This window comes from Grammomys surdaster, unplaced genomic scaffold (assembly GCF_004785775.1).
Source record: "Grammomys surdaster isolate TR1022 unplaced genomic scaffold, NIH_TR_1.0 279, whole genome shotgun sequence".
NCBI classification, from domain to species: domain Eukaryota; kingdom Metazoa; phylum Chordata; class Mammalia; order Rodentia; family Muridae; genus Grammomys; species Grammomys surdaster.
In genome coordinates this window covers 9,276,096-9,301,732 of record NW_021604720.1, presented here as the reverse complement: position 1 = coordinate 9,301,732, position 25,637 = coordinate 9,276,096, and the positions used below count along the sequence as shown (strand labels likewise).

General features: G+C 38.4%; 1 protein-coding gene across 1 annotated transcript in view; it reads left to right on the top strand.

Annotated features, from left to right (window-relative positions):
* The window catches only part of Eml5 (EMAP like 5), a 122,485-nt gene that overhangs the window by 72,077 nt on the left and 24,771 nt on the right, over nt 1-25,637 (top strand). Inside the window, exons 23-32 of the mRNA XM_028777286.1 lie at nt 920-1,051; nt 3,003-3,091; nt 4,083-4,259; nt 6,967-7,168; nt 7,979-8,105; nt 10,300-10,314; nt 14,597-14,675; nt 16,126-16,255; nt 18,759-18,857; nt 23,297-23,317. Coding sequence (XP_028633119.1) covers nt 920-1,051; nt 3,003-3,091; nt 4,083-4,259; nt 6,967-7,168; nt 7,979-8,105; nt 10,300-10,314; nt 14,597-14,675; nt 16,126-16,255; nt 18,759-18,857; nt 23,297-23,317 — 1,071 coding nt within the window. The remainder of the gene's footprint in view (nt 1-919; nt 1,052-3,002; nt 3,092-4,082; nt 4,260-6,966; nt 7,169-7,978; nt 8,106-10,299; nt 10,315-14,596; nt 14,676-16,125; nt 16,256-18,758; nt 18,858-23,296; nt 23,318-25,637) is intronic.

The window sequence follows — 25,637 nt, the reverse complement described above, 5'->3', positions numbered from 1 at the left end:
GAGAGAGAGAGAGAGAGAGAGAGAGAGAGAGAGAGAGAGAGAGACTGAGATTTCAGTGTGTGATATGTGTGTGTGTAACTCAGAGGACAGTTGGTGTTCTGCTCAGTCATCATCCATCTTACTCTTTTGAGACAAGGTCTCTCACTGAACCTGAAGCCAGGCTAGCCAGCAAGCTCAACAATCCTGTCTCTATCCCCAGCCGTGTTGGGGGTCACAGGGTGTAGCCGTGCCCAGCTTTTTACATGGGTATGAGGATCCAAACATCAGACCTTTTGTTCATATAGCAAGCGCTCTTTCCATTGGCCATCTCTCCAGCCTCAAGGTTTGACTTCTGGATTGGGCAGCAGATGAGGTGTAAAGGCTCTGAACGTGCCAAGTGCAGATGTCTGTTTAATCTTCACCTGTACACCACTAATTTTCCAAATGACTTGGGTCAGGGTACTGTAGGTGAACTTTAGTTTTCATGTTTGTAAATATAAGGGGCCAAATAACTATTTTTTTATGTAGAAATGCTTTTGAAAGTACAGAAGTTTTATGTCATAAATTTTTTTGATTCATTGTCTACTACAGAGCCCACTACAATGTAAGAATTACTAATGATAAGACAAACATTTCTTATGTTGATTTTGGTCCATTTTTCCTCTACATTTAGCAGGATTTTGGGGAGAAGGATTGATTATATCAAAATTGGGTCATACATGGCTCTTTAAATTTTACTGTCTACTGATATAATGTGTTACACTAAGAAATGTACTTCACTTTGTTATTAATGTTCTTGAGGAAATATCATTTGATATCAACTATAGTATAGCTTATGAGACACTTAAGACTTCTCTCAAAAAATACTAAGTTACCTCTAGTTGCAGAGTCAAAAACTCCTTCCTGAGGTAGGAGATGTAGACAGATGTTTCTGTTGTAGGTTCTGGGAAATACCTAGCTGTGGCATCCCATGACAGCTTCGTTGATATATACAACGTGCTGAGTAGTAAACGAGTGGGGGTTTGCAAAGGAGCAACCAGCTACGTCACCCACATTGACTGGGACAGCAGAGGTAAGATGCTGGTGAGAACCGCGCAGGCTCTAGCACAGCTCTGCAGAGCAGCAGATGGGATTCAGCTCAAGGTGGACACTGTATAAGTTCAGACTTTCAGAGTATAGATGGTGATGCAATGTTAACTGTAAAGTAATCTAAATTTTATACAACAAAGAAATTTAGCCACAATGTCCTGATAATTTTGTCAGATAAACTTCACACATTTCAAATTTGGAAATAGAAATGTAAAGATTTCGAAATCACTTCTCCTGTTATTTAATATACTATGTATTTGTCTTAAAAATGTCATTTTATGGCATAGTATTTAATAAGTACTTTGCAGAATGCACAGCACATAACAATGTTTGAAAATTTTTGACAAATGTTAAATATTTTAAATACCCTCACTTTAAAAGATATTTTAAATTTTTTAAATTTCATATTATATGTTAAGGTTTCTCAAATATCCTTAAATTTCAAGTAATTTTCACAACAAAAAATGTTTGAAGGTTCTTTTCAGTGTGAACACCAACTAATATATCTACCTATATAAAAATAAGCCTTTTATGAATGAAATTTTTTAATTAAATAGGGATTAAGAGAATGCAGTGATGTTGATATATTCAGTATAGAGGAAGCTGGCCTAGGGTTTTGTACATGCCATGCAAGTGTTCTTACCACTGAGTTATGTCCATGTTGCCCATTTCTTATTTTTCACTTTTAGACAGGGTCTCTCTAAATCCACAGGTTTGCAGAATTCACTCTGCAGTCCAGGAAGTCCTTGAACTTATGAGTCTTCTGCCCTATCTCAGTCTCTTGAATTGCTCAAAATATAGGCCTTAAACTTGAGCTTTCCTGCAAAAAATGAAAACAAAACACAAATATCCATGCAAAAATATAGCTATCACTTCATAGGGAGTAAAGTTCAGCTTATTCTGGAGCCAAATATTAGTGACCATGGCCTGGGAGCACAGACCCGGGTTACCCCAAATACCATGTTCCCAGCTAATAAGTTACAGGATGTTTTCATGATCGTAAAACAAGGAAAATTGTAAATCAAGACATTTCAAAGGTACATTGATTAGACCAGTACCACTTATTGAAGATGCTTTCTTTTTTTTCCACTGTATAATTTTGGCTTCTTTGTCAAAAATCAAGTGTCTATAGGTGTATGGATTTAAAGGCATTCACTGCCAACCAGGGAGCCTTTATGGGACCGACCTAGGCCTTCTGCACACGTGTTACAGTTGGGCAGCTTGGTCTTCATGTGGACCTCCTAACAGTGGGAGCAGGGGCTGTCCCCGACTCTGTTGCCTGCCTTTGGGCCCCTTTCCTCCTACTAGATTGTCTAGCTTTAATAGGAGAGGAGGTGCTAGTCTTGCTGCAGCTTGATCTGCCGTGGCTGGGTGATGTCCATGGGAGGGTCTGCCATTTCTGATGAGAAATGGTGGAGGAGTGATGAAGCAAAAGGGAAGAGGAAGTGGGGGTGGGGTGGAAGGACTGGAAGATATGGAGGGAAGGGAAGCTGTGGTTATGATAAGAAGAGAAAGAAAATTTTCATGAAAAAAAGTACATTAATGTATAGATCAGGTAGGCAGGCTATGCAGAGGGAATCCATGTTTTAGGCCTCAGATGCTGTCTGCTTACATTCTTATTCTTTGAGTTGGAGGAAACTAGGACTCTGACTATCCTAAAAGGATTTACCTAATTAGTAGTAACAAGCATGCTAGGTCTCATGCAGAGATGAATAGTAAATCACAATTTAGGGGATTAAAGCTAGCCCAGGATAATTTGTGTCTAGACTAGAACATTCCAGCTCTCCCTAGGGAATTACACAAGTTCCAATCATCCTGTGAGATTTTTATCACATGTTATGTTTTGTTTTCTTTTTGGGAATTATAGTTAAGAGTGATGATATTTGTATTCACATGTCTTTAATATGCCTGTAATTTTTAAATTTTCTCTTCAGGAAAGCTTTTACAGGTCAACACTGGTGCTAAAGAACAGCTATTCTTTGAAGCTCCCAGAGGGAGAAAACAAACCATCCCCAGTGTGGAGGTACGAAGATGGGGATGCTTGCTGTGGTGTTTATGTGATTGACAGTGGCTGGAAGACTGAGCCCTCCTTCCCATCACTCATCTGTGTGTGATGATCATTCAGTCTCACAGGATTTGAATAGTTCTTTGGGCAAGTTTATTTTACTGTGCCAGATAGAGAAATAGATGGGTAAAGAAAAGAGATACTTTTAAAAAGAAGGAATCTTGGCCTGATGGTGTAGGCCTTTAATTCTAGCAACTGGATCTCTATGAGTTCAAAGCCAGCCTGGTCTATGTAGTGAGTTCTAGGCTAGTCAGGGATTACATAGTGAGACTCTATCTCAGAAAATAAAATAAAAGGAATTTAAAAACCTATATACTTAGCTGTACTTGAATTGCTGTCCTAAAAGGACAAGAAGCGTTCCCTGGTAAACAGGACATACCATCTCCTTTGTGGTATCAAGTGTATGCGTCTTTTGAAGACTGACTGTATACCTAAGATGGCTGGTTCTGGCAGGTGTGTGCGGGGATGGGAGAAGGGGGTAGAGGAGGGGGAAGAGAGGAAGGAAAGAAAATTATTCTCAGTCTTATGCCTGATAATTTTTAGTTGGTATGATCTAGGAAAAGATGCTCAGCAAGTATAACATGGAAGAGGCTTAATAAAGGGGCTATCAGGCGTCTTAATAAAGGGGCTATCAGATGTCTTAATTTGTAGATTGAAAAACAGAGACTTAGACACACAGTAAGTTTTGTTTTGGGGTAATCTGTGAGAAGAAGCAGTTTGACTTATCACTGAGTGCTCAGCAGCTAGGACAAACAGTATGTATATAGTAAGCCTGTCCTAAATAATATTATGCTAAAATTCTCTGCAGGCAATGGGGCTGGGAAACTGTAAAAACAGCTAAGGATTTAGCAGTTTTTCTGTTAAATCTTCACTTTTACTGTGATAGAAAAATATTTAGACTTGGCATATTAAATGTTAGAATCTTAAGCAGTTTTCTTAATATTTTTAGGTGGAAAAAATTAGTTGGGCAACATGGACAAGTGTACTTGGTTTATGTTGTGAGGGAATTTGGCCAATAATTGGAGAAGTCACAGATGTAACCGCCTCTTGCCTCACCAGTGACAAAATGGTCCTAGCCACAGGGGATGACTTGGGATTCGTGAAGCTGTTCCGATACCCAGCTAAAGTATGTGTTTCTCTTGAACTTATTTAATGATACTATAAAGGAAAATGGTGGAGGGAATATAAATTTCACTGCTTTAGTAATAATAATGTATAGATAGTGTGTAATGTTATATTGCCAGAGGTTTGGAATTGTATTCCCTATTCTTGGCATCATATAGCTTTATCTAAAATTTAAGCATTATAGTTTACTAAACTGTGCCTTGGTTTACATGTTATATTATACAATGTTTTTCATTATTAAATAAATAAATATCCCTCCCTCAGCATTCCTTTTATCAATATAATTTTATAATTAATTATAAGCATAAATATAAATTTACTGTGTTGTGGGAAATATTGAAAAAGAACGGCAAGTTCCTGTGCTGTGCTCAGCTACTCTCAGCCCCAGTGGTCTCGATGGCCAGTTCTTATCTCATGCAGGCTCTGACTCAGAGCTCCAGAATCTCTCCTCCCAGCTCGCTAAGTCCCCACTGGCGGGTCACTACCATGCCAGCCCCATGCTTCAAAACTCCCACAGCCTGTGTGGTGCACATCTGGCAAAGCCATGCCTTCTGCCGTACCTTTCTCTCTAGAACCCAATCGAGCAGCCGTGTGAAGAAAAACACCACATAAACTTAGTTCAGAAACAATGATAACTCAGATCACTGAGTGCAACAACTAGAATCCTAGTCTTGTAGGCCATATTAAATCTAAGTTCTCCGGTGGCAGATCCTGGCGGATCAGCCATGGAAACCGGGAGACACTATTACCTACATCTTGTCCTCACGCTATCACCGTCTAAAAAACTCCTCACTCTCTCCTGCTTCCTCTAGTCCTCCATCCGGAAGTCCCGCCTATTCACCCAGTGATTTGTTCCTTTATTCATTTGGGAGAAGGTTCACAAGAAGTCACCTAAGTATGTGATTCATTCCTCATTCCAGACAGCCTCTCCTGGGAAAGCAGAATTAACATCAAAATACAGGCAGCACCAGGGCCATCCACAACATTACTATATACCATAAGAGTCAATATAAGCTTTATAGATGTAGGGTTTATATCAGAAAAGAATGCGATAAATGATAAACAGTTAAATACCTATGAAATTAAGTAACACTGATTTAATGTGATTTGTTTTTTTCTGAAATCAGATCTACAGATTCTTTTCACTGTTATATAACCTCTCTCTAGTCTGTGTTGTTGATTATTCAATTTATTGACCTTTATTCACACTATTGTAAAACATTAGGCTTCTGCTTCCTACAAAAGTAAAACGTGTATGTAGTATAAGTGCATTGACTTTCTAATTGTCGTAAACTAAGTTACATATTGTACTCTGGCATCACTATGGACATGAACAGAAGTTGAAGTGGGGTGCTGAGTTAATATCATGGTATGGAGCTCGTGGTGGCCTCAGCTGCCCTTGTTAGCATCTCCAGATACTCATTGAAATGAAAACATAGGTTTTAAACTTCTTACTAGGAACTCAGCCACTCAAGAAAATATCCTAGGCCCAGGGGTTTCAGTTTATAGTAAGTATGGAACTTACCTAGCCTGTTTGTCGCTAATAGGAGAAGGGGGGAAGGAGTGAGGTCCCTATAGCAAGAACCATACAATCTTAGAGAAACTCTGTGCCTTGAGAACAGATTCCTCCTCCTTAACAACAACAACAGGTCTTTATTATATTTATTTGTGGGGAGAAGCATATGTGCCTAATAGCCTACATACATGTGGAGGCCAGAGGACAACTTGAGAGAATCAGATCTCTTCTTCCACCAAGTGTTCTGAGAATTAAACTCAGGCTTAGTGGTATACTTTTTTCTACTCAACCTTTGCATGAGACCCCTAATTTTGATTGTCTCCCCAGAAGAGAATTCACTCATTTTTTTCTTTATTTATTTGTGTGTGGGTGTGTGTGTGTGTGTGCACACATGTATGTATGTGTGTGAGCACTATATGCCATGGCACATTGAGGTCAGAGGACACTTGCTGAAGTTGGTCCTCTCCTCCAGTATGGCTTCTAGAGATCACACTCAAATCATTCAGCTTTATAGCAAGGACCTTGACATGCTGAACCATCTCCCTGAGCCCTATACTTTGTTATATGAGAAACAACTTTGAAAAGATGTTTACTTAAAACCTACTTAGAGTTTATTGATCTCAAATTTGCTTGCACAACTAAACTTTCCAGGGTATATAGCTTACAGTTCCTTTGATATTTAAAAAAAGTATTTCAGTTCTGGAGAATGTAGTTCTACAGTACAGTGCCTATTGCCTGTCTACCAGATATGAAACACTAAAAGATAAAAGAGAGGAAGAGAAAGGAGAAAGGGAAGGGTGGGGAGAGAGAGACTGACTATGTATATACTATGTGTATGTAGTATTTACCAAAGAAAGCACAAGTGAATTGAAGTAAAATATAATTGTATGTGTGTACTTATTGTATGTATTATGTATCTATCTCAGACTTTAAAAATAAAAGTGTCGCTGGGCGGTGGTGGCGCACGCCTTTAATCCCAGCACTTGGGAGGCAGAGGCAGGCGGATTTCTGAGTTCGAGGCCAGCCTGGTCTACAGTGTGAGTTCCAGGACAGCCAGGGATGTACAGAGAAACCCTGTCTCGAAAAAAACAAAAAACAAAAACAAACAAAATAAAAAAATAAAAAAACAAAAAAAAATAAAAGTGTCAAAACTAGAATTGAGAAAGAATGTTTGGACTCACTTTATCTTTAGGGAAAATTTGGAAAGTTTAAGAAGTACGTGGCTCACAGCACACACGTCACAAATGTTCGCTGGACTTACGATGACAGCATGCTGGTTACCCTGGGAGGAGCAGATATGTCCTTAATGGTATGGACAAATGAAGTGGAGAGCCATCGGGAAAAGAAGTACTGTGACAGTGAAGAGTCTGATATAGATTCTGAAGAGGATGGAGGTATTTCATCTAAAAACACTTTAACAAAATACAGAAAAAGTAGCTCCACTGAGTCAAACTTCGGAAGTTAAAAATACTAATCGGGTTTGAACACTTGTGTGATTAGTGTTTGGGTCAGTTTTACAGCAGAATTGTTTTTGTGACTCATGACTGGGATGTCTTGATGACTTATATATTCATGATCTATAAAACAGCCAATCATATTTTAAGTAAGTACAATTAAAAGCTTTTATATTGTTGAGCTTTATACTTTAAGATAATTTTGATTTTCTTAATGTGCCAGTAATATCAGTAATTATAAAAACACAGGATGGAGGAATAATTTAACCATTCAAGCTTAACAGTTGAGGGTATGTACTAATGTATGTGTACACTTATGTATATAGTATTTCTTTTAAGATTTTTTATTTATTTATTTTATGTATATGAGTACACCATTGCTCTCCTCAGACACACCAGAAGAGGGTATAAGATTTCACTACAGATGGTTGTAAGCCACCATGTGGTTGCTGGGAATTGAACTCAGGATCTCTAGAAGAGCTGTCTGTGCTCTTAACCGCTGAGCCATCTCTCCAGCCCCATATAGTATTTTTAGTAAAAAGGAGATAATTAAACTCATTTGTAGCTAGCAGAAATGTACAATTAGTGATCATTAGTAGATATCATTACATATTATTCTTCTCATTAATTTTTCTAGTTGCATATTTAGTAATGTGCCCTTAACAATTTATCTAATATTGTTGAAAGATGAATTTATAAGAATATAATTGATCACCTTATCATTTAATAACATGTATATCCTAATGACAGGCTATGACAGCGATGTTACAAGAGAGAATGAAATTAGCTACACCATCAGAGCCTTATCAACTAATATTCGCCCAATGTTTGGAGTCAAGCCTCATTTGCAACAGAAAGAGCCATCAGTTGATGAAAGGTAATAATAAAATTTAAAGTTTGATGAGGAAAAAGATACTGACATAACATTTTGAATTTATCTAAATGGATTTTCTATAGAAGTTAATAGCAGCATTGGTTTATGTGGTTGTAAGCCACTGTTAGAAATTGTCCTTAAGTATTTTGGGTGTTGACACTATCTTTACAAGGAGTTCAGGGAATGTTGCATCAATACATAAAGCTACTGTGGCTGGATCAATTTTATTTTCAGACTTTCATAAGTATGTGTGATAGACTGAGGAAGAGGGAAAGATGTGACTCATCTTGAAAAACCCTGTCTGCGTATCCTCCATGAAGAGGTTGCTGTTGTTTAAAAATCCTTTCCAAAAAGGCAGGTGGACGTGTAGCCTGTCTGTAATGGAAATTACTGTTCTTGATGTAGAAGCAACATATTCAGAGCAACTTTATGAACAGAAAACTTATATGTGTGTTCCTGTGCACGCATACAAGTACATGTGTACATGTGTGCATGAGTGTGGCTGTGGAGGTCAGTCAGACCTTGTCTATTGGATCTTGTTTCTCAGGAGCATCCATCTTTTCATCTTTTTTTTTTTTTTAAATGGGTTCTAAAGATTGAACTTGGGTCCTCGTGGCTGAAAGGTGAGCACATGGGCTCTTCACCAGCCCAACTGAGAAGTTTTTAGTAATGTCTGTGTTGAGAAGAGAGTTTGACCTAATGCTTTCCTAGTGAAGGATGGAGAACAGTGAAGAGACATTAGGGGTTCAGGGCTGTAGCCTGGTGATAGAGCACTTGCCAGCATGTGTATGGCCCTGGGCCACATCCTCAGAATCACAAACAGAACAAGATAAGCCTGTGGCGTAGACTCCACATATGAAGAGGTTGAAATAATAAGACGGTATCCAGAAACAATGAGAAACAGAGAGGTGGTTGTGGGTAGGACAGCAGTGACTTCTGGAGAAGGCTATGACGAGGGAAACTTTATTATAAGAACTTTGTATTTGATGGAAGAGCAAAACAAGCAAACAAAAAGTGAAACATGGGTCTAATAAGGAGATGGACAGGCACTCTGAGGACTTACTGCTGCAGTGTTGCCAGGGACTGTGGCTCCTTTCTGCTTCATGTGCTCAGTGAGGCAGCTTGCTAGAAGGTACTAATTATTAGTAGTATTATTTAAGGGAAATTCTAGCTCCAAAGCAATGAAAAGTAAAAAATACCATAATCTCTTTCATAAGTTATATTGATATTTTTCAAAGAAGTTCCATCATTCTTCAGGCCAGCTTGTTCTGTGGCCTGACTTTACTTTAGAAGCCATCATTTTGTCACAGTAAAGCGGATTTCCTCTTTATCAGTGAAGCAATCCAAGTGGTGTGCAGGGAAAATGTTTCCTCTTTTGGAGGACTGTTTAATGCTGTCATCACTGTCACCATTGCTGTTAGTTTTCTTGAGACGAGGTCTGACTTTGTGGCCTAATCAGGCCTGGAACTCACTGTGTTCATGGCTTTCCTCACGTGCACGCTTTCTGCCTCTGTGTCTGTATCTGGTACTACAGGTGTAAGCCACCAGGCCCAGCCCTAGTTTGGACTTTTTACAGCTAACTTCTCAGAATTATTCTGAATTGATCAATCAGTTAATTAATTTTGCATTTCATTCTCATTTTCTGTAGTTGACATCAGTCCTGCTAAATTCTTTTGAAAATGCTGAGACAGAAGTCGTCAGTGTAGCTCAGAAGAGTCCTCATTGTCACAGAAATGATAAAGGAAAAGGAGATAGTTACTTCCTTTGCCAGTTTTGAATACATAACTTAAAGTATGCTTTACTTGTTTAAATACTTGTCTCATATTTTAAAGTTAGCCATTAAATGTTAGTTACTTCATGAGCACATAAGCATCAAGTCACCTACTTTATAGAAAATATTTCTGATGACAATTGATTACTATTATATTTAGTTAATACTATGTGATTGTTTTTCTAAATGATTTTAATAGTGATATGACTTTCTTTTTTAATAAATATTTTATAGCAAATATTTTGTATCTAAGGTAGTTGATTTTTAATAAGATTTCTAGTATTTTAAGTAAAATATCCAAAATCTGTTACAAAATTTAAAATGTTGTGTTTTCTTAGCATTCTTTTGATATTTTATTCTGCTCACTCATTGTCATATGGACTCACCATCAATTTCCTATTGTTCCTACTTCTCTTCCGCTCAAAGACAGGGGGTAGTAAGGTAAGTGTTTTATTAAGGAACATATTTTGTAAAAATGTTTAGTATTCTATTTTGATCCTTATGTCAAGGCAGTAACGTTTTCTATAAAACATTTAGTTGCACTTGCCAAAACTAATTAGAAAATGGAAAGTGGTTGTTATTTTGAAAGTAGGCTTTCATTTCAGATTAGTTTTACGAATGACTTTTCTTGGACTGAGAAGATTATGAAGTTAATAAACATAAGTTCTTTTTTAAAGTTTAATATACTCATTCAGTTAAAAATATTAAAATAGGTTAAGTATGGTACCTTTAACAATATTACGTGGATAAGAAAGTCAGTTGGAGTTCTGGCTTGCAGCTATCTTCAGTGAGATGAAAGTGTCTTCAGAGCAATTCTAAAGGAGACAGCATAGAAACAGTCGATTTTAGAAGTAGGAAAAGATCACGATTCTAGAGAAGTGATGGGTGATAAGGACGAGAAGTGCATTTGAGGCTAGATCGTTCAGATGTCCAGTTGCTACTCTTCAGTGGTTCGACAGCAGAAATCATCTGGGAGATTCATTATGCATTTTCAGTAGAATAAAATATGCAAAGATGAGTCCAGAGTGTGGCTTTAATCTCTGAAGAGGCTCACATTATCTCCCATGAACTTAACAGACATGAAGCGTCCAGTCCTAGGCCCGTATGTAGAGTACCATGTTTAGTACTGAGCTCTGTGTTACAGGAGTACTGTAGCAGAAAGTACAGAGTGAGGCGAAGTTGGAAGGCTGCTTCTGAGAACACTAAGTTATTTAGGAATCACTGGTTTAGAAAACATGAAGCTAAGTAGAGATATAGTTGCTGTCACAAGTGCGAGTGCCCTGTGCTTGGATGACCATCTGCCAGGAAAGTGTGATGGGACATCTGTGAGCCTGTTCAGTTCTGTTAGTGATTTCTTTGCCATCACCCTCCTCCTGCCCCTGGGTCTGAATCCAGGCCTCGAGAGATAGCCAAGTATTCCTAAACAGCTGCATCCTCAGACTCCTGTGGTTTTATTTCATTTTATTTGGGTGTTCTGAGACAGAAAGTATAGCCAGAGCTGGATGACATTCACGTTCCCTTCTCTGCTGCCCAAATGCTGGGATTTTAGTCACCTGCCAAGCTTTGTTCGGGGAACTGCTCCTTTTGTGATAGGAGTAAGAGATGGTTTTCTTTGGAGACAGAGTTTTGCTCTGTGGCTCTGGATGCTCTGGTACTAATATTGTTGCTTAGGCTATCCTTGAGCTCACAGCAATCCTCTTGCCTCAGCTTCCCAGAGAGTGCTGGCATGATAGATGAGCACCACCACACTCAGTTAGCATTTCTCTTTTTAACAATAATTCTTTGGTAGCCAAGTCTCAAACTTGTCCTGAATGTCCAAGTCTGTTTGAGTTGGTACCTGGAGAATCTTCTTAAATCTGAATGGTGGTCTCAATTAGATAGCTTCCTTAAAAGCAGCCCCAGTGATACCTGGCTAAGGGTCTCTCTTCCTTTCTTTCTTTCCTTTTTTTTTTTTGTTTTTTGAGACAGGGTTTCTCTGTGTAGCCCTGGCTGTCCTGGAACTCACTCTGTAGACCAGGCTGGCCTCGAACTCAGAAATCCGCCTGCCTCTGCCTCCCAAATGCTGGGGTTAAAGGCGTGTGCCACCACCGCCCGGCCCTCCTTCCTTTCTTAAGAACAAAGATAAGATTAAATATTTTGCTTGAATGACACTCTAAATGTTGACACTTGAATGTTCATCACAGAGCATTCTGAATTCTCATGTCTTCCTTTTTTATCTTCTGATTTCTATGCCATTAATAGAATAATTTAAGCTTTTCTTATATATAGTAATAAACTAAGAACAAGCCTTTAATGTATGAAATATAGTTTATCCGTGCTAAACCTAACAATATTTTATTATGAGAGATAATTATAATGTTTTAAATTCAAATATATGTTATAATCCCTCTTCTTTTTCCTTTGCTGCTGAGAAGAGGATCCAGGTAACCCTCTCTTTGCTACATTTATAAGACTGAATTTTGTGCTTTTATCATCTCTCCTATTTGCCACTAATGAACAATGGTGATTGTTCTTTACCTCCGTTTCTACTATTCCTCCCTCTGAAGGAATGGCATCTTAATTATTTGGCTTACATAAGTCACTCAATTACTAAAATTTTATGTATCCAAATTGTATAGTTTTACAAGTCAAATATTTCCATTTTACGCAGTAATACAATTTATGGAAATAATCCTTATAAAAACTAAAATAGGGGGCTGGAGAGATGGCTCAGAGGTTAAGAGAACTGACCTCCTCTTCCAGAGGTCCTGAGTTCAAATCCCAGCAACCACATGGTGGCTCACAACCATCTGTAATGAGATCTGATGCCCTCTTCTGGTGTGTCTGAAGACAGCTACAGTGTATTCATATATAATAAATAAATAAATCTTTAAAAAAAAAAACTAAAATATGCTTAACTGTTACATACAATTATATAGATAAAGCTTGCTAGTGGAATTAGAATTAAAGCTATCAGATACTTACAATTCAAATAAAGTTTTCCAACAACATTTGCTTGGAAGAAAAATCAGGTTTTCTATCATCTTTGAATTACTCCTGGTAGAAATATTCTTAAATGTTAAATATAAATTTAATTCTGTTTTTATTTATAGACATTCAAAAATAATGAAGGTTTGAACTTTAAATTTATGTAATAACTTGGAAACCTACATGTTCTTGATATTTTTATGACACCAGTCAGTCTTGCTCATACTATTTCATGCTCTGTATGAATATATACGTTTATTTAACACTGTTTTACAGTATCCAGGATGAAATGTATGCTTTGCTTGTGCTAGGCCACCGTGCTACCTCCAGGCCAGATCTCCAACATTCTGCATTTATTTATAATGCACATTCAATATACAGAACTGGGACTGGAGAGATGCCTCAGTGGTTAAGAGCACTAGCTGTTCTTGCAGAGAACTGGCTGCATTCAGTACCCAAAACCATCCTTAATTCTAGTTCCAGGACATCTGACATCTCTTCTGACCTCTATGGGCTCCTATATGCATGTGATGCACATACATATACTCAGACATGTATCAATACATGCATATGTGCACACACACACACGCACACACACAATTAAATATCTTTTAAGCCAGGCAGTGGTGACGCACGCCTTTAATCCCAGCACTTGGGAGGCAGAGACAGGCGGATTTCTGAGGCCAGCCTGATCTACAGAGTGAGTTCCAGGACAGCCAGGGCTACACAGAGAAACCCTGTCTCGAAAAACCAAAAAAAAAAAAAATTCTTTTAAAAGATGCAATACTTCTTTTAGCTTCACAAATATGTAATTTGACAGTAATTTTGTAATCTATTTATATGGCTTTAATAAATTATTAAGTGCTTTAAGTTTTTATAAAATTAATGAGTATAATTTCTAATTTTGTTATAAATTGAATATTTAAATTTTAGAGAGAAGTTAATGCATGATTTAGATTCAATGTTCAGATTATAAAATATTTGAATAATGGTTGAGATGGACTAGTAAGTGGCTTTTAGAAATTAAAGGTTTTATCAAAATGCCTTCACAATTAAGAATTCGAATCTGTGCCCTGTTGGAATAGGGAACATTTTAGTAGAACCCAAGCAAATAGGGGAGGGCTTGATTTAAGAGCCATTATGTAGGGAAAGGTGATAAATATTCCATAAACAGATTAGGGGTGAGGACAGTAGTTGTGGTAATGACCTTCGTTGGGCTTTATGACTATAAAATGTCTTCCTGAATACCTTTCTGATGTTTATGCCATTAGTCACCAGGAGGGAATTCAGGCAGGGGACTAGTAAAGGGCAAGGAGTGGAGGAGCATGGAGGGACATATAAATGTGAACTTGTGTGAATTATGTTACCAACAGTGTAGAAAGTTCATAAAAATTATATCCATTCTCTGTCAGAATGTTTTATATATCTGCCTTATGAGTCATAAGGGATGCTGTAGAACAGTAATTCAGGCTTTCATGATGATGCACCCATCCAGAAATGTTTTGAGTGTATCAAAGTAACATTCTTGCCTATTCGTATGCTATGTTATTTATATTATGAGACATAGACCAAAGATATTAAAGGTAAAAATGAATAAAAATGTTTCTTTCTGCATTAGAAGTTTATAAAGATATAGAGAGAGCAGAGTCTAGTAGAATGAGAGTGAGATCCCTTTGGGGAGGGGGACATTTCTGGGGGACAAGGTTGGGAGACTCAGTGTGATCTGCCTTTCTGCTTTCCCACCCGTCTGTTCCAGGCCTCCAGTGAGTAGGGCCCCACCACAGCCTGAGAAACTTCAGTCAAATAATGTTGGCAAGAAGAAGAGACCAATAGAGGTAAGGAAAACGAATTTCCCAATATTCCCGGGCTTCCTTTTTTATAAACCTTCAAGATTTGCCATTAATTTTCATGAAACCAGGTATATTAAATTATCTTTGCCTGGTTGGTTGTAGAAGTTGGCTGCTTAATTCTTACTCAAGTTTTAAATTTGGATTGATATCTTCTGCATCTCTTAATTTCAAATGAATCCTTTACTGTTGCATAAATAATGACCCGGATTGATCTGTATCTTGAAGAATGTAATTGTATATGAATGGCTTATGGCCTAGGGAAGCAAGACACCTTGGTGGCGTCTTATACTTAGTAAGTTGATTTTATAAGTTAAAGAGTTAAGGTACTATTTCAGGAACTTTTTACCTCATATGATACATTTAATATATGGAGATTGTTTCTCCTTATCTCTTAAATCAACAGACCTTTTTACAGGCATTTCATAATGCTGCCATCAGCAGCAAACAAGCAAACTATGCTAGGTCCAGCATGAGAAAGATTACATCTATAAGAGGGAATAACAGTTGTAGCTCTCTCCCAACACTCAAAAGGCAATGAAAGTGAATACTTCTACCTGTAGGATTCTCTGTTGGAACTTTAACCGCTATTTGTCAGAAACCACTTTGGTTTCTCATGAGTCTCTAATTTGGACATAATTTATCTGAAGTATGTAGACCAAGCACTTAGACTAACAGTGACTACAAACTGCAACATTCCTTTGGACTTAAGAAATGTGTCAATGTTTAACACATGGAAACCTAAATATTCTCCTGGAATGAGATGACCTTGTGAGTCCCTTCTCCTTCCTATAAGTTTTTATTGAAAAATATGGAATGTGTGTTTGCATTGCTGAAGGCATTTTACATAAAAAATATGTCTAATGGTTGTTGCACCCATGAGGTCACACAGTGGTGGTTACCTGCATAAGGTTAGGCCCACCAACACTCCACTATCAATTGGGAAGGTGCTCAGAGGCCCCTCTCCCTGAGGAGCTGTGTACAGCAGTTGGGGGGGGGTGCAATGAAATCATATTCCTCAGGGGTGCAACTCCTGGAAAGTCACCCTTTCATGAGTAAATAACCACTACCCATGCACATACACACAGCAGCAATCAAAGACAATGGGGCACCAAAAGATAGGAAAGTAGGAGGGGACTTTTGGGGAAGAGGTTCAGTGGGAGGAAGGGGAGGGTAGTAAGGGGGTAATGGGGGAAGATAAAGTATGCAAAAAATGTATACACATACATGTGTATATTGTGTGTTTTTATACGTATGTATGTGTGTGTTTTTATGAAATCATGAAAGACTAATGAAACATTTAAATAGCTAGCTTAATTTTGGGTTCGAAGTTTATAAAGTACCTAAAGCACATTCTTCTTTGTCAGAAACTACTCATACTCTGTGTATCACATTTAGGCTGAGGCAGGCTGTGATGTGCGTTGTTACCTTGTTGCAGGACCTTGTGTTGGAGCTTGCTTTTGGCTATCGGGGCAGAGACTGCAGGAACAATGTGCACTACTTAAATGATGGAGATGATATAGTTTATCACACTGCTTCTGTTGGGATTCTACACAATGTTGCCACAGGTAGGTCATCTTAATTCTCTGTACACACCCTCTTTTTAATTTAGAACTTTTTATTTAGCAGCTTAAAATTATTTGTTAAAACTATGAATAGTAGTTTTACTTATTTTATTTAATTTTTGAGGGTTTTGTTTGTTTTGAGGACAGTGTCTCATTATGTAGACCTGGAATTTTGGGGCGTTTTAGGGTAGGGTCCCACTATGTAGCTTTGGCTAGCCTGGAACTTCCTATGTAGACTAGGTTGGCCTCTAACTCAAACTCATAGAGATTTGCCTGTCTCTGCTGGAGTTAAAAGTATATACCACAACACCTAGCTTCAAATACTGTTTTTAAAAGATGAAATATTTGTATGTTCTGAAGGGCAATCAGAATAACAAATACTATTTTAAATGTATAAGAGAAATAATCTAAAATAAAAATATTTAGTATTATAGTTGTTTCTGTCTGTTTTGAGATAACATTATTATATAGTCAAGGTTAAAACTATCTGTGTAGCCCAGCTATTTTTCTGTCCCAGCTTCCTGAGTCCTGTGCTACTATGCCCTGTAATATTTTAGTATTAAGAGAGTATGACCCAGCAAAAGAATATTTCATAATGCTAAGTCTCCACAGGGCTCTAATAGGATTGAAGGCTCACTGTATTTAAAAATATGTCTTATAAGGAAGAAGATGATTGTATAATTAAGACTTTCTTTTCCAACACCTTTAGCATGAGAATAGATGGTTTGGGATAACTGTCTTTGAAAGTGGCAGAGTGGCTTGTTAGACAAGTCGTAGCTGCAGTGGAAGTAAACTAGGTGACTTTCCTGAAGCTGTGGAAAGCTAAGAGTACTAAGAAGGCACTGGCCTGTGGCTGTACTGATTATCCTATGTATAATCTAAGAAGGTGAGAAAATACTTCTTGGCATCAGGTGATGACCACTGTGGTGAGCTAGAGTGGTAATTTTGCTTTATTATATGTAATTATAAACTTCATAATGCCTACAGTTAGAAGTAGCAACAGATGTTACCCAGTTCAAACACTTCTGGTTTCCCTCTGAGTGTATATTGAGCAGACAGATTGTATGAGTTGGAATTCCTGTCCCTTGGTCAATGCTAACTGTAATATGGTCTCTGTGCTTCAGATTGCTAAAGTCAAAGATTCACCAGGGTCACAATAAAACAACAGCAGTTTGCCTCTTAATATTTTGCGTTTTTGAAAATACTAAGAAAATCAATCCTCTTTCATTGAGATTTTCTGTATCCTTTGAGAGAATGGGCAAAAGTAAAATAGGACAGCCAAGAAGGAACTAAATGGACAGACACGTGACACTCATGTTTATTCTTAGGTTTCTGAGATTTGAGATGAGTTTCAGAGGGAGGATTGAGAAGAGGAGGCCCTGCTTTGGTTTTGAGTGTTTCTTACTAGCTTGGGGATACATTGCAATATTCAGAGTCCCTAAGAGTCTCTGCTAGCCTGTTTCCTACCAGTTTAATCAGCAGCCCATAATTAGCTGTTTGTTTCTCTCACTGGAGCCTCAGCCCAGGAAAACACAAAACATGTTCTAATTTGAGAAGATTTATCTGCTTGATTTTATTTCTTTGGACACAGTCCTTATATTGTTCAGTCTGGCCTGGTACTCATTGTGTAGCCCAGGCTGCCCTCAAACTCATTGTCTCCTTCTCTTTCCATCTCTGGAGATCCCCAGGCTCATTCACTCTCAAACTCATAGAGATCCACCTGCCCCTAGGGCTTGCAGGTGTGTACCACCTCACCCATAGGCTTTGAGAATGTGTAAGTAGTTTAGTTGTGTTAATATAATTGTTGAGGTTGTGGCAAACCTGCTGTGTATGTGCCTCTCTAATATATATCCAGCCTGCTGTCCTGATTTCAATTCCCCCAGAGGTGCTTACTTGCTGTTTTATTTACAGTTTTGTTATCATCTTCAGGACTGCTGGTGGAACCTTCGAAGGGTCTCCACTGCCGTCAGAACTGCTAGAGGAGCCGCATTAGCTTTCTGATCAAAATACACTGCTTACAAGATAAATGTAAAATATGAATGAACTTCACCCAGAATAATAAATGCAAATTTTACTTTTGTTTTTCCTGTAACCCTAATATATCTTTGTTTGCAAAACCAAAAAGGGAAGATTACAGACAAGGATTCAAAATCTTGGATAATTCTAGTACTTGCTTACCTTTCCATCCATATTGCAGGCTTTCATGACTGTCCACTCAGTCCACTCAGACGACAGTTAAGTGTGCAGTTAGGTATACCCCAGCCTTTTGTTTGCCAGTATCTTGTGGTACTTGGTATCTTCAGCTTGTCTGTGGTTTATTTTTTTCAGAGTTCTATCCCTTTAAGATTACTGATTCATTGTCATCCTTTTGATAGTAATCACTTACATGATAATTGCACAAAATACATTTTGAATGAACAAATAAATTAGTTTATTGTGCTAAGTAAGGTTATGTGGCTGTTGCATCTTAAAGTTTTTCCAAGTTAATTCTCATATTCTTTTTTAGGGACTCAGAGTTTTTATCAAGAGCATAATGATGATATTTTGTGCCTCACTGTAAATCAGCACCCCAAATTTATCAACATAGTGGCAACTGGCCAAGTAGGTATGTTTCTGTATTTCAAAAAGAAATAGTTTGAAACATTTATTTTGTTCTAACAATTTCATACCCTAGGAAAAAAATAAGTGTATTGTGTATTGCTTGGAATGCATGTATGCATACAGAACCTAGCTCAATTACCTTATACTTGCTGCCAGGTAGCTTTCTATTCCTTAACTTCAGTTTTCTGAGTTTGCTTAGACTATTAAAAATACAAACTATCGTGCAAATAGTCCACCTTTAGCTTATCAGGGATTTCTGGTCAGCTGAATGGTTGCATCCAATAGTATATAAAACTCAGAGGAAGGATAAAAAGGGGAGCTAAGAAATTAACTAGACCAATGGGGACAGAGCCCTTGTTCAGGAAAGATCTGTTTCACACTGCATTTTAACGTGTTGGTTTGTCATTAGTATTGATCATATTCACTAATGGTTTGAAATGTACCTGTGATTTATTTTTAACTTCTGTCAAAAACTTCAGAGCTCATGACTCAATGAGTAGGAGAGCAGGTATTTTAGATTGACAGTCAAGAGATTACCATGAAACTGTCCTCCAGATGTGGGCAGTCCAGTCTACTTGTAATAAACATTACTGAAATGGTTGTTGGGTCTCAGTGAGTCACAATTGCTACACTCTCTTCACTTGCTTTCTGCTATCTACATTGAATTATCCATGTAAATACTAAGTTTGTTAGTCAGGGATTTGTTCTTCTCTGTCTTGTCTGGTTCAATATCTATGCCACATAAAGCCCTTGTATTTTCCCTTCTGTAGAGTTTCCTTTTTAAAAAAAAATTTTTTTTCAAGTCAATCTACAAAGTGATAGATTTTGCTATGATATTGTCGTGTATATGTATCATTCTATAGTTTATTATTTATTTGTGTGTGTGTGTGTGTGTGTGTGTTGATGAGAGGCCAGAAGCGTGTTCTCCTACTCTGTATCCTTTGCATCTATTTCTTTGAGAAAAGATCTCTCTCAGAGCCTGGGACTTGCCTTGTCTTGGCTAGGCTGGAAGCCAATGAGCCCCAACAATCTTCCTATGTACACCTCACTGAGAGCTGGGGTTGCAGCCATGTGTGGGACACTAGCTTGTTACATGAATAGATTATGGACCAAGCCTGATGGCTCAGCCTATAATCCTCACACTTGAGAGTGAGTGGCAGGAGGATTGAACACCACAGCTTTATGCCTAATGAAGTAATTTAACTTTTCCTTAGAAAGCTTGCTTATAAAATGGCCTTTCACATAGAACGGAACTCAGTGTCTTTGTGATTTCTGTCTCATTGACCCTTGTGCTTGGGCACATAGACAATCTAATCACCCATTCCCTTGACTTTACCTTCCATCTTTGGAGACAATTGTTTTCTCAGTGACTTTGTCCTGGTGTTTTTCTTTAAGAAGGACCATTTTGTATATCTCCCAGCTGTATTCTAAAGCAGTGAGATATGCATGGGGCAATGAGATTGCTTTCTAGGGGGAGCCTTCTCTCTGCTGGACTATGTCTTGAGTCTTTGAAATCCCACAATTCTCTATTACAAGGTTCTGAACTTGCCTTTGGGCTTGCCTGAGTATCTTCTCAGAGTCTGTCAGTCTGGTAGCACATTGTACACTCAGCATGTGCACTCATAAAGGAGGACCAGGAGGTAGTTAGCTTTCCCTGGGTGACGATGGGTGGAATTTGAGGATTCCGTGCTGAGATACATGTCTTAGCCAATTCTGGCTACTAAACCTGGACTAGGTGCTTTAAGAGAAACAAGTAACACATTTCCCACCGTTTTGGAAATTGGAAGCTAAAGATGTCAGCATGATTGGATTGTGGTGAAGGCCCCCTCCCTGGGTTACAGACGCCTTGTTATATCCATATTGTCTTTCTTCTTTTCTCTCAACTCTTATCTGATCTTCATTATGAGGGTCCACTTTCATGACCTAATCATTCCCAAATGTTTCACACCCAGCACCACGGTTGAGATTAGATGACATCATCGGAGTTTTAGAGGAACGTGGACATCCATTCCATGGCGGCCACACATAAGTGCTTCCACTTTCCACGTGCTGTGGGTTATAGCTGTCTGTTTATGTCCCCAAGCTCCAGTGAGTTCCAAATTTATACCAGTCCTTCCAGGTACAAACAAAACAAAATCCCCCAAAAAACTTGGGGACTGGGGAGTTAACTCAGCAAATACTTGCTGCATATTGATAAAGACCTGAGTTTAGTTCCAAAAACCATGTTATAACAAAACAAAACATAAAAGCCAGACATGGTGGCATACACTTGTAGTCACAGCACTGGGCAAGTAGGCCAGTGGGTCAGTCTTTGGAGTTTACTGGCCATCTAGCCTAGGCTGCTAGTCAAGCTCCAAGCCCTTTCCTTTTTCTTTTTTTTCTTTCTTATTTATTTTTATTTGATATTTTATTTATTACATTTCAGATGTCATCCCTTTTCTCCATTTCCCCTCCCTAGAACCTCCTATCCCATCCCCCTCCTCCTTTTTGCTTTTATACCATTTTAATTACATGCATGTATTAAGGTCAGTTCTAGGTTGAGGAACAAGCAAGACAATAAACGCAAATAGTCAAAGAACAAGCAAGGCACTAAACAAAATTCCGTGAACACTCCCGTGATCACTGTTTCTAAGGGCTTATCAGGATGACCAAAATATCTGAGCCAACTTCCATGTCCTAGCCTAACGTCATTTTTATGTCTGAAGCCTACTTCCTTGTCTAGCCTAAAAATTAGGTTCATGCCTGAGATTACTTCTTTGTTCTAGCCTAAGATTTAGATTCCTACCTGAAATTACTTCTTTGTTATAGCCTAATGTCAGATTCCTGCCTAAAGCATAGTTCCTTGTCCTTGGCCAATAACATGTTCCTGCCAAGCAGCCTATTTCCTTGTCTTTGGCCCATGTCAGCTTCTTGCCAAGCAGCTCCAAAGGCTCTCGGCCTCTTCCCATTTTTATCTCATTAACAAGACTGAGCCTGTCTTAGGTTGCTCTGACAAGAATGCACACACACACACACACACACACACACACACACACACACACACACACGATGAAAGGCTGCAACATAGTTAATTTGATAATTGTATCTTTGCTGGTAACTGATGGTTTAGATTGTAATGCTGTAGATTTTATCTGTAACCTATTCTCTTATCCAAGGACAAGTTTGACTACTAAGACAAACACCCCCTATTCTATCAACTCTTCTTCATGTGACACAGGATCAAGTTTTTTACCAGTTGGTGATTATTAGAGTATGTTCAGAGCTAAAAATGGCAGAGTCAAATCCTTTCCTCATATTCCTGATAAAGATACCTATATGCTGTGTTATCAGCTTATCCTTGAAATTACTGTTTCATACTGGTGGGTGTAAGACTTGGTTGACATAGAAAACTGTCATGTCTCTTCAGTGGGCTGTAACTTTCCCTACTCTCTTCTTGCTACACTGTCATTCCTTTAAGCTTTACTCCTAGGCTTTTCTACCATAAATATGAACATACACTTACACATTTTTCTTTCTTGCATATTACTTCTAAAAGTCTTTACTGGGGGAGTCATAAACAACATTTGTCCCTCCTCTTAGAGTCCCAAAAACAAACCAAGGTACCATTTCACCAAAGTTTACTTTGGGGGATCACTCTTGGGATTACTTACAGAGTGCCGGTCAGGGGTTTCCTACAGGCCCTTTAGGGGCCACACCTGACAGTCTTTATCAGGGATGATGGCGTTTCCATAGTTGCAGAGATGGAACCCCATCCCCTAGTGTCCCTCAGCCTGGATACTGTAGCCCCTCCATGAGGCCATGTGCAGTTAGGGCCTGGTTGCAGAGTGGGTGGTGTCGAGCAGCTGAGTACTCAGGTCTCACGGCCCTCCCTGCTGCACCATGAGAGCTGCAGCAGTCACCATGCCCAGCTGTGGTGATGTTTGCAAGTGGCACAGATGAATACCCGGTATGGCAGTTGTTTGTCTCAGAAGGTAGGGTAGTGAAGTACAACACGTTCAGAAAGTCTTTAGTTACAGTGAAGAAACCCTTTTGCTTTTTGAGTTATTTAATAACCTTTTCTGCCATGTTCCTCAGACCCAATTCTTTCCTATAGGCACAGATACATCAAACCTCCCAAGTGTACTTAGCGGTGAATTTTATAAACCCAAAAAAGGTTCATATTATATTACTTCATAATTATTATGATTAATTATATTATGATTAATTATGTATGGCTCATTAAATACACCCAGAGAAAGAATGAAAAGTCCTTCATAGAGTGTAATATATGTAAATAATGGAAGTAAGTGTCTTCTCACCCAGGTCTGTGTAATAACCTAGCTTTTTATAAGATATTTTATTGCTTAAATAATTTAAAAATTATGACTGTGTTTTATAAATTTACTGCTATTATCCATATTATTATAGATAATCTTTTTTTTTTAAACTTTTTCATCATTATAGGTGATTCTGCAGACATGTCAGGTAAGGAAAATTGAATATTTTCTGTTTTAGTTATACAATGGTACATGCAAATATCATATTCCTCCCTAAAAATCCAAGCATCTTACTGCTCTACACATGGCTTGTAGAATAGTAATGACAAATAACATCATTTTTTAAAAAATCTTTTATTTATTTATTTATTTATTTATACTCCAGATTTTATTCCCCTCCCTGTCCACTTTCTGACTGTTTCACCCCCAACCCCACCAGACCTCTAAACTCCCTGGGGCCTCCAGTCTCTTGAGGGTTAGAAATGTCTTCTCTGACGGAACACAGATATGGCAGTCCTCTACTGTATATGTTCTGGGGGCCTCATATCAGCTGGTGTATGCTGCCTGGTTGGTGGTCCAGTTTTCGAGAGATCTCAGGGGTCTACGTTAATTGAGATTGCTGGTCCTCCTACAGGGTTGCCCTCCTCAGCTTCTTCCAGCTTTTCCCTAATTCAACTACAGTGGTCAGCAGCTTCTGTTCATTGGTTGGGTGCATCTGACTCTTTCAGCTGCTTGTTGGGTCTTGGATATTAGCCCAAAAAAAAAAAAAAAAAAAAGTACAGAGTACCCAAGATACAGTCCAAAAAACTCAAAAAGGCCAACAAACTGAAGGGCCCAAGTGAGGACACTTCAGTCCCACTTGAGAGGGAGAAGAATGCAATCACAGGGGGAGGGAGGGATTTGGGAGGGAAAGGAGATGGTGTGGGGAGGGGAAGAGGGGAACATGCTCTGGTTTTGAGTGGGCCAGGGAAGGGCTGAAGCCCTGAGGGCCAACAGAAAGAAAGGAAACAGGCAACAGTGGGAGGTGGGGGTGGGCTCCAGAATAACATAGTTTTTTAATCTTCAATAATAATGATATTTTTGCAAAATGGTGTGGGGACTGGGAAGATAACTGAGTCAGTAAAATGCTTGCTTCACAAAGGTGAGTACATGAGGTCCAGTACTCATGTGAAAATAGCAGGCATGCATGCACACACTTCTTTCCCAGCAGCAGATGAACCCTGGAGTTTGCTCATCAGACAGTAAAGCCTAATGGGCAAGCTCCAGTCTCCAAAATAAGGTGGATAGTGCCTGCAGAAGAGTGAAGCCAGGTTGCCATCTAGCCTTCGCACACAAGTGCACGTGCGCATGCCTGCACATGTGCGCATGCCTGCACATGCGCGCACACACTCATAAGTGTTTTGACTTCTCCAGTGTACCTGGAGCTATTCTGAAGATTTTTCTTTCATCACAAATAGTCATCACGTAAATTGTTCATGGTAGTCACTACTTGCTAGTATCATATAGCTAGTACAAAATGTATTAATTTATAAGCTGTTTCTGTTGTTGAACATATCATAGCAACAAATCATATACATGTTTAAAAGTAATTTTTATAACTAATTTGACCATGGCTTCATGAACTTAAAGCAATTAAATTAATAATATAAATCTATTTTTATATGTCCACTGTTTTTATATACAGTAATATCTAGGCTTTTCAACAATATTTTCATTTTGTAATACATTAAGTATTAGTTTAGTAAGAAAATATTCCCCAGAGATTTCTGTTCTATGTTCCTCATTAGAGAGCAGTATGATTCTGTGCTTTGAATAGTCCACTAGTAATCTATTCAACACAGCAAGGTAGGTCTTGCTTCCTTATCTACACTTAACAATAGGAATTAGCAAACTGCCGCCCTTGGGCTAAGTCTAGCCCAGCACTTGTTTTGTGTCAAACGTGAGCTGAAGGTAGTTGTTTTGTTTCTTTTTCTTATTTAAGCCAATTTGGAGAGTTGAGGAAAAAAATAAGAAAACTCATGATAACAAAAATCATGTGGAATTCAAATTTCTGTATCCATAAATAAAGCATTATTGGGCACAGCCATACTCTGCATATCATCTACAGTAGTTTTGGAAATATCTCGGCAAAGTGGAGTAGTTACATTCATATCTCTCTGAGACTAGATAGGACATTTCAGCACTGTACTAGTTCTACAATGGGGATTTCACAGGTTATAAGCACTACATAGAGGCCTGTTGTATAACATTTTATACAAGTAATTTTAGGGGTGGGGTCTAGCCCATATAGCTCCCAAATGAAAGACACAGAAACCTGGTATGTATTTCTATTAATAAGCTGTAAGCCTAAACTAAGCAGAATCTGAGCTATTCTAGCCCACATCCCAGCCACAGGCCCTGTGTTACTTGCCAACTGACTTGCTTTGTTTGTTCTGCTCTATGTATGTCCTCAGGGTGGTTTTCTTTTGGCCACATGCTCATGGTCCATCCTCACAATCCATCTTCATGGTCCATCCTCATGGTCTATC